General features: G+C 44.6%; 1 protein-coding gene across 1 annotated transcript; it reads left to right on the forward strand.

The window, feature by feature from the left end:
* Positions 1-517: 517 nt before the first annotated feature.
* On the forward strand, positions 518-9,403 carry Il21 (interleukin 21). Its single transcript, XM_026777633.1, has 5 exons — positions 518-664; positions 774-809; positions 5,114-5,263; positions 7,068-7,145; positions 9,398-9,403. Exons 1-5 carry the CDS (start codon positions 518-520, stop codon positions 9,401-9,403), a joined length of 417 nt encoding a protein of 138 aa, XP_026633434.1.
* The last annotated feature ends 456 nt before the right edge of the window (positions 9,404-9,859 follow it).

Raw genomic sequence — 9,859 nt, forward strand, 5'->3', positions numbered from 1 at the left:
GGTGGTTGTTCAGTCAAGAGGCACAGTCATTACCCCATGAAAAGTTCCTGCAGAAAAGGACATGCTGGCTCTTTACTCATTGTGCAAGTCTCTTTCTGACTGTCAGACAAACCAGGTAAGATGCCAGGGATCAAAGTGTTTGTGTTTACTTCTTTGAAATCTGGTTGTGTCTCCTATGTGACACACACACACACACACACACACACACACACACACACACTTCTTGGTGAGTACTGAAAACTGGAATTCACCCATGTCTCTCTTTTTCCTGTCTAAGATGCAGATGGGGCACATTCTGTGGAGTCTGTCCATCCCTGCCCCCACACGCACACGTATACCTAGCCAATGGAAAAGAAAAACGACTTACTCACACTCGTCCACTGTACGAAGATTTCCAGGCTGCAATGGGAGGGCTCTGCCTCTCCTTGAAGGATGAATAAATAGGTAGCTGCAGAAACAACCTGTCCACAGTCAGGCTGAAGTGAAAACCAGATCCAGGCCCTGCTCATCTGGTGGCATGGAGAAGACCCTTCTCTGTCTGATAGTCATCTGCTTGGGGACAGTGGCTCACAAAACAAGCGTCCAAGGGCCAGATCGCCTCCTGATTAGACTTCGTCACCTGATAGACATTGCTGAACAGCTGAAAATTTATGTGAATGACTTGGTAAGACCATGCTTGCCACAATGCAATTTAAATAATATTTCTCAACTAATGCAAAAGCAGCCTTTTGACTTATATATCACTAACTCAGAACTCATTCTTTTTCGGCTAGGATCCTGACCTTCTGCCAGCTCCACAAGATGTAAAGGTAAGATCAGCTGAATTAAATTCTGCAAAGGTATTTTATGCAAACTTTAAAGTCTAACGCAGCTCTAGAATGATGATTTAGGTGGATGCTTCTTTTCAAAGACTTTGGGGATTAATAATTGGTAAAATATTCATTTGCATTTTGGCTATGTATCCAAAGATTTACCAGCAAACCATGCAATGACATACTATATTGTATCCTTATAAATACATGTTTGTCCTCTAAAGCCTCTAAGAATGCTCCTAAGCAAAGTTATTAAGACAAACCCACAAGGATTAAAAAAAAAATCTGTGCTGGGCTCAGTTTCTAAACAAGAAACAGATAATCATATTTTCAGAGCTTTAGGCATGAACTTCTGTGACCCTTTTTGTAATCTTGTTTAAGATAAGAGGCAACATTTGCATCTGAATAACAGATCTTTAAAAAGAAAGAAAGATTTAGATTGTAAGGAAGGCACAGAGACTGAGTGCGGAAATCCAAAGTCCCTGAGTGTAGTTCCCATGTACCTTGGCCTCAGTGAGTCTTCTCATCTTTAGCCTTTGGCGAGGTCTTTCAAAGGGGTCACTTTCAACAGCTCAATCCAACTCGGGTCCCAGTCCCTCGGAGGAGAGGCTTGGCATATGGCGCAGAGGGGCTTCTGCCAATCTTTTCCCCAAGAACGTCTTAGGTCTGCTCTTCTGCTTGGTACCTAATGTTGTGAATGAAACTGGGGAGATGCTCTCTCTGCTAGACTTCAATGACATAAATTAGGAAACCCAGGAAAGGGTTGCCAGTAATTGGAGCACCACATCGGTGCATTCACAGAGGAGTTATGGTAAATGGCAGGGTAAAAGTTTAGAAAGTGGATGAGTCACGGCCTCTGCTTGCTCTACAGTTCGCTCTGGCTCTGAACGCGACCAGCTACCACTTCTTGGGTTTACTAGGGCCTTCCTAACCAGCCACCACTAAAATGAAAGTAGCACATGCAACTTATTGAAAGGACATTTCCAATAAGCAAAAAATATTTCTTAACATGTCTGTTTCTCAGCCTCTCATGCACCGTGCTGACGGCTGCTGGTAGTGGTCTTTCCGGGGTTTCCTGCCTGCCATCTACCCTTTGCAAAGTAAAAATTAGGAAAAGCCCTTGTTTTCAGCTGGCTTGACCCAATGGCTACTTCGTGCATCCGCTTTTTTAGTGAAGGTGTCTTTTTAAGTCTGAATTTCCCAGTGGCCACTTTTAATGTTTATCACCATCACATAGCTAATGCTCATTGCTCACACACATTGGCCGAATATCTGTGATTGTATACATACATGCATCTTGACCACCCGACTTCTCCCTGAGAAGATTGCATCTTTCTGATGATCTGATCCGGCGGCGCTAAGTAGATCTCTAACTACCATCTCCAAACTATGCTGGCAGACAGACTCAAGGCAGAGAGGAAGGCAGTGAGGGCCACGGAAGTTGTATATTAAGTTTTCAGAGCCAGCATCCAAAGCAGGGGCTGGAGCAAACTCTACCAAGCTACAGAGATCTGTAATGGGCACCCCCTCTTTTGCTCTTCCTTTTCTCGTTTCTCCAGGAGGTTGCTGCCCCTCCCTAAGCAGGCACTTGACAGTATGTAGGGAAACTTTGCTTGGCACAGTTGGGAATGCAGATGAGAGCTGAGAGCGCTACCGGCGTCTGGTCGTTAGAGGTCGGGAATGCTAGGGAAAGTTCTAGAATGTGTAGAATGAATCTGACAGCCGAGTAGTCAGCAATGCTGCCATTAGGAACCCCCATCTGTGAGCAGAGCCAGTCTGTGAGAGTGAAGGCAAGTCTCCTAACAGCTGGTGAGAGACTCTGTGCTCAAGGGCCATAGCTTTCCTTCCAAAAGATAAGACTCTAACCAGGTCAGAAATAGGCTTTAAGAAATTAATCTTTTTTTTTTTTCTTCAGATATCCAGTTGCAGAGCTTAGCAAGCCAGTGTGGCTTTTATTAAAATCTCTGGCTAAAGAGGGGCTGGTTCTGTAACTCCTTTCTGCAGCTTCTTTCTGTACCTTCCATGCAGAAACTGTGCAGGTTTAGAAAATTCCCCATATTCTCTAGTGAGGCCCAGCGAGGACAGCCTCCAGGAGCACTTGGCCTTGTCCTCTGACTCTGAGCCTCCTGGGAGCCATGAGAGTGGATTCCCTCCAGATCTCCATGCAACTCCACATTCCTCAGGCAGTAGGCTGGGCCTACTTCCTCACGGCCTTTCTGCCTTTGCTTCAGCTGATTCTTGTACCTGGTCACACATTTCCTGTAGGACAAGAAGCAAAGCAGGCCAGTGTCTCTCCGTGGTGGCTGGAGAAGGGTGGGGACAGCGGTGTATTCACAACCTGGTGTCACATCTCTTTTCTAGTCTGCCTGTGAAGCTTTGCTGGCTGGGCCTGGTCACTCCTGGCAGGATAGTCTCAGGGAGTTTGCTCTTAGGACCCCTCCCCAAGCTTCTCTGGAACCTAATTTTCTTTCAGTGTACAAATGAAAATGTCAACTCAGCAAAACGAACCTCTGTGAGAAATGATGGTTTCTCAGATCATCACGGGTGAAGCAGTTAGCGTTTTCAGTTTCAGCTGGAAAATTTACCTCTTTAAATATGAATATTATTTTTTTCCAGTAAGTTAAGCCGGTTGTGGTCAAAAAGAAGAGAAAAGAAAAAAACTTCAACAAACATGAACATGTGGTTTTCAAGGAAAAAAAAAGTGCTATAATTAACGTTTATAAATAGTTTCTATTAAATAAGCATTTTGGCAAACACGGGAAGGCCAGCACCTTGCCCTGGTGACAGGCAAGCTACCCTGATAGAAGGAACTAGATAAGGCCTGCTGGGCTTGCGGCTACCTATGCAAAGCAAGGCGGATGGGCTTGTGTTATTAGTCAACATTCACAGCGGGGCGAGTGCAGGGTTTGGAAAAATGCAAAGCAGGCTGCTCTTTCAGCTGATTGTCCCTGAGAAGACACAGGCTCTCTCCGTAGCAGGGAAGGAGGGAGGCCTTTGGTTGGAAGTTAGTGGCTTCCGTGCACAGTGGTAAAGAGATGTGCCAACTTCAGGGGGAGAGTAACACCACAGAGACATTTGCTGAGGGAAGCAGCAATGCCGGCGAAAGCAACCCGGAAGGAGCTCTTAGGCCAGTTTCAGGTGTTGCCCTTCCAGAGCCGAGGCTGTAACTCAGCCATAAAACTCTTCCCTGGTGTCCCCTTCCAGGGGAATCCACTGCTAAGACGTGGGCTTCTTCACCGCCCAGTAGTGATTTGGCCAAACCAAAGAGAAGGCTTTGCTCCTAAATCTTTCTTCTTCTCCGTTCTCTGTGGTGCTGCTCTGCCAAAGGGGTCCTCCTTCCTTCCACTAGCTAAGCAAGTCTTGCCTTCTGTATTTGGACTCTTGATGCATGGGGAACCCTGTCCTACCCAGACACGAAGTGCCTGGGGCTTCACAAGATGTTTGATAGCCCGAGCAGGTGCAATGACTCTCTGAGGTACTGCAGTGCTCTTAACTCATTCACTTCACTGGTCAGTTCCACAAATAGTAACTGAGCAACTTGCTGATGACCAGGCCTGCAGCAGGTGCTGCACAGACTAGAAACCTGCTCCAGGCATATCACCCATGGAGACTCCTGTGTGCATAGTGGACAAAACTGGCAGATTCTTAGCCAGACTGTTGGGTCACGTTTCCAGAGTTGCCACTGGTCACAATTACAGCCTCAGAATTCAGCAACTGGGCTCTTAAACTAAATTCTGTCAGAGATAGAAAGACTGGTCTGTTAGCTCAGTGGTAGACTGCTTGCCTAGTAAATGTGTGGTGGTCCTGGGTTCTCACCACACACCACACACAGACACACAGACACACACACTGACACACAGACACACACACACACACACACACACACACACATCCAGTCCCATAAAGCTTATGCCCACCACTTTAACCTCAGAGTGGCATCAGCACAGCACCGGGCACAGGAAATTGTGAAGGGTGAGGCCCCTGCTCGTGTCTGTGCAGCAGGAAGAGGCTCCTTTTTCTTCCAGACACCGGAGCTGTGTGAGTGGAACTTCTGTCTTCAGCAGGGTTTAAGAGGAGCTAGAACCAGACCTAATGCAGCCTCTAAAACAAATGTCCAAGATAGGACACGCAGAAACCGCGGTCTGGATGGTCATTTTTAACCTTTGGAACAGCATCCATTAACATACGCTGATTAATCATCTCTCTCAGGTTATTAACACATGCTGATTATCTCTTTCAGGACATTAACATAACTAATCATCTCTTGCAGTATTAACATATGCTAATTATCTCTCCTTCAGGAGCACTGTGAGCGGTCAGCTTTTGCCTGTTTTCAGAAGGCCAAACTCAAGCCAGCAAGCCCAGGAAACAAAACGCTCATCAGTGACTTGGTCACTCAGCTGAGGAGGAGGCTGCCCCCCACGAAGGGGAGAAAGCAGAAGGGCACAGCTGTAAGACGGTCCTTTGCCATCTCTCTTGTTTGCTGTGTTGCCTATCTTGTTTTAACTTACCAACTCTAGCGTCCTAGGCTTCCCACATACACACAGCTAGAGCCCTTCAGGCCTTCTTGAAGAGGTCCTCCACATCACAGAAGGCACATTTCGTGATGCGCTGTCACCAGCAAGGCTTCACACTCTGTCTGGAAGCCCAACCAGACCTGGCTACCACTACCTGGCAGCTAAGGGAAGCTTTCAGAGGAAAGAAACCGTTAGGCAGAGATGTTAATATTCTCCTTTCCTTCCTGTGCTGGCATTGCTTGTGCCATCATCATCAGGGACTACATCCCAACTTTCCCGAGATGCCAGGATTAGAATATTACTGTCCCAGGCAAAAGCAGAGTTAGCATTGGATTTAAGGGGAACACCTTTTGTGAGGCTGGAGATTTTCCAGGTTCCTTCTTTGGGACTCTGAAATCTTCTTGACTATCTTTTCTTTGACCAACTCACCTGCAATTCAGAGACTCAGGAACTGAGTAACTCAGATATTAGTCAAAAGCAGCAGAGATAGCATAAAAGAAGTTGCTTTGCTGTGTTTACCAGTCATCTGTCCATCAAGAAATTCCACACAGACTCAAATTAAGTAGTAACTACATTATGAAAAGAAGTCTGGTTTCTTTTGATTGCTCCACTGGGTTATTATGTGAAAATGTACCTCTGAAACTTTCTTCACAAAGAAAGGAACTGCGTGAGATGGTAGTGCATGCCTATGAGACCAGTACCTAGAGACTGAGGCAGGAGAATTAAGAGTTCCAGGACAGCCTGGGTTATGAGTGTTCAAGAAGGTGGAAGGAAGGAAGGAAGGAAGGAAGGAAGGAAGGAAGGAAGGAAGGAAGGAAGGAAGGAGACATGAAGATGAGGAGGGAGAAAGGGACAGAAGAAAGAAAGGAACTAAGCCCAGTTATAAAACTCAGGGCCAGGGACTTAGACCTGGAGCCCAACTCTTCTGGGTTAAGCGCCTTCACGCCTTCATTCATGGGCAAGGAAAGTGAGGTCTTCTGAAAAGGCCGACTTTCTCCAGGTTTCACCAACAGCTGTGTCAAGAAGAACACAGCTGCTGTGTTTCCACCGGATGTTCTCACTGTAACAGCACGTGAGCACGTGAGCGAGCGTCAGAAATGGCCGGGCGTTTTGGTGTCAGAACAGGAGTAAGCGTGAAGGTGAAGGAGAAAGGGGGGGGGGACGACAAGGAGGACAGCTAACAACATTCATACGGGTTTGCTCTCCTTGATACACTTCGAGGGATTTGTCAGGTCAAACAAAGATGCAATGTGAAATATCTGCGGAGATAATCTTTGTAGAACTGGGCTTAGGAGGGGAAAGCTAGACACCACTTCTGTATCCGAAAATAGTGCAAGCACCATTCTGTGTCAGAGAACAAAGCAGCTGCCTCATATCCTGTACTGAAAGTGTATCTAGTTCTTAGGAAACGCTTGTGATTGACTAAATAAATAAATGAGGAAATCAAAATAACAACCAAGAGCATGAATCAACCCGGGTAGCAAGAATGCAAAGGAAACAGAACAAAAGGAGCAAAAAGGATATCATATTTTAAACACCAAAACAAAACAGTTGTTTCTGACGATGGCATCACAAATGAATTCTAGAACAATTTTGCAAATTTTTTCTAATGTTTGTTACTGCACATGACTTATGTTTTCAATAGAAGAAATATGTTTTGCCTAAGTATTTTATGAGACAGGAAAACTTTTAAAGACTGTAACCTTTTATCGGCTTGTTTATTTATTTTGATTTCCAGAAATGTCCTTCCTGTGATTCTTACGAGAAAAAAACACCCAAGGAATTCCTAGAAAGACTAAAATGGCTCCTTCAAAAGGTATGCGCCTTCGCTCTGTTTATTTCTCCTCTTCATTGTCGTCTCCATGTTGCCTCTTGTGCCCCGTGACTCATGGACCATTGTTTCCACAGATGATACATCAGCAGCTTTCCTAGAATGCACAGGACCTAAAGATTCCCAAGGACCCGAGGAGACACCGGACACTATAGACGCTCACGAACACAGGAGTGCACCTCGCTTCCTGGATTGTGACTGGAGAAGTACAATATATTACAATAGGAATGACTCATAAAAGCTGTAGGCTAAGATCCTTTGCCAAATTACTACACAGATACTGCATTCACTGACAGGTTCCGTGCTGTCAACGTGGGAAATCTCTCCTTGGAGAGCTCAGCTTCCTGTGTCGTGGATTTCCGTGGCCTCTCATCTTTCCCAGCGGCGATATGCTTTGATTGGAAGGGAAAAAACTAAAGATTTTAACTAAAAATACAGCTAGGGAATTTGTCGGTCAGCAAGAATAAGATCTCTTGTGATCCTAACTGAATGGTGTAAGCTGAAAATACAGACGCGGAGGATGAAATCGGAAATTGAAGTCTTTATTCTTTAAGGAAAACCTTGTATTTAAAAGCATGTCTGGAGGGCTTGCTCATTCGAATCAAACATCCAGCATGCAGATGTCTAGTCTCTTGATGCTCTAGGGGAAGAGTTTTCTTCTTTATTAGGGCTATCAAAATATTTAAATATGTTAGAATTTAACCCATTTATGGACTTCACTCCCGGTCTTCCTTGTCTTTCTAAAGTGGCGACAGCATATGAAGAAGCAGGCTTAACTTGCCTTCCCCCAGTGTCAAGTCCTTTTATAAGCTAATACTTTAAACTTGTGAGGACGGTAACTAAAACCTATGGTGGGGCGAACATCAGCAGAATCTTCTGGAGACAATCGAGTTTCCAAGTTTTGTAGCTCTCTTCTCAAATGGTGTGGGTGTCTTGTGATCAATCTGCTAACTCCAGCCTTCAGACTCCGTTCCCACCTCTGCTCTTTCCTTTCCTCTTTGTAGAGCGAGCCTTCTGAGATAAAGACATTTCAAACACGTGGCGCATTGAAGACACGTTGCGTGAACCCTTTTGATAAGTTCAATTTGACCATTTGTTTAAAGTAAAAATCAGGAGCTAAACTAAGAGAGACCAGAGGTTCTGTCCCAGTTTTAAACAGACTTTTACTTAACTTTTCAATCTTTTAACCCCAGATGGTAAAAATAAGCAAAGGGTTCTGCCATTTGATGTAAATTCTGGCAGTCTGTTTCAATGTGAGGTTAAAGTCTAGAACGCTATTTGCGCTGGAATAGTACAACCTCTTTGAGAATTTCTTATTGTTAAAATGGACCTGAGGGCCCACGAGCATGTACTGGGGAGGGAGGTGGGGAATGGGGTGGGGAGGGTGGGGGCGGGGGCTTTGCGCCAAGGAAGAAATGTCTGTACTTAGAAGTGCTTTAGAAACAAACACAGACCCAGTGTACAGCTCTAATCTACAGCTGATTATTTAATTCCCAACAAAGTGTCACAATCAGAAACAATGTACTCTCTTAAAAGTTTAAAATGTGTTATTGTAAAGAAATTGTGCAAACCTGCAACTCGTGATGCCGTTCTATACAGAGAGCCCCCCCCCTCCCCGAGTGTCAAATGGTGCTAGCACAGGCTGCTGAGCTCGAGGCTTGGACGCTGAAGCAGACATGCAAACCTTCAGGAAGAAATGGCGGAGAGAGAGGGTGTCTACATGTTTTATTTTGTTGTTGTTGTTGTTTCTGGTTTTGTAACTGTCGACTTCTTGACACTGTGGTTTTATATTTAAGAGAACATATTTATTTTGGTGTGTTTATTGTTTAAAAAAAATCTGCTCTAGCCTCTTAGATCATTGACCATTTCTAACTCTGGAGGTAAGAGTAATTCACTGGTGCCCTGCTGAGAGCGTGAATAGTTTGAAAGCTCCAGCAGAAGGTCCACCACCAGCCAAGGGAAAGTCAGACCGTATAAACTCGACAAAGCAAGTCCTAGGCGGCAATACCTCCACCTCTCTGTGTCTGAGACTCAGCCAGTCCTTGAGAGGGTTGTAAGGAAAGCCTGTGGACATCCTCGTCCACCTGCGGGTGACAGAGCGTAGATCTGACATGCCGTTGCCCATGAAATGTGGCCACTTGCTTACGTTCTTTTGGTTTTCATTTCCTTATCTGTAGAACAGGGCTACTGGGCTTTCCTAAGTCTATTCTGTGTTTTTTGTTTTCTGATCTTTGTAGGTCTGAGTATTAATGTCCTGGGTACTCTTACAGAAACATCTGACCCCACTTCTGAGTTAAATTTCAGCTCAAGTATAATATTCAGTTCCTCAATAAGGAAGGAAGGAAGGAAGGAAGGAAGGAAGGAAGGAAGGAAGGAAGGAAGGAAGGAAAGGTTGCGGTAGGTCATGAGGGTTCAGAGAAAATTAGTTATGACTGTTAGTATTTTAGCTGAAGATGTCTCCTTCGTACTCGTGAATAAATTCATAGCATTATTAATCTACATTATTGCTCTGTTTTATTTACAGTTACACCTGAGAATTTAGTTTTAATATGATTGATGTACTTTATAACTTAATGATTATTTATTATGTATTTGGATTTGAATGTTTGTGTTCATGGCTTCTTATTTAAGACCTGGTCATATTAAATACTACCCAGTCAGTACAACTGTCTGTTGTGATTCTCTGAAAACCCTTAATC

This window comes from Microtus ochrogaster, unplaced genomic scaffold (genome assembly GCF_000317375.1).
Source record: "Microtus ochrogaster isolate Prairie Vole_2 unplaced genomic scaffold, MicOch1.0 UNK78, whole genome shotgun sequence".
NCBI classification, from domain to species: Eukaryota; Metazoa; Chordata; class Mammalia; order Rodentia; family Cricetidae; genus Microtus; species Microtus ochrogaster.

Bases quoted from the DNA above. Each gene is read 5' to 3' on its own strand.
- Il21 (XM_026777633.1), top strand. From the start codon at position 518: ATGGAGAAGACCCTTCTCTGTCTGATAGTCATCTGCTTGGGGACAGTG. The intron at 665-773 runs GTAAGACCATGC...TTTTTCGGCTAG, and splicing joins AAATTTATGTGAATGACTTG to GATCCTGACCTTCTGCCAGC. The intron at 810-5,113 runs GTAAGATCAGCT...TCTCTCCTTCAG, and splicing joins CAGCTCCACAAGATGTAAAG to GAGCACTGTGAGCGGTCAGC.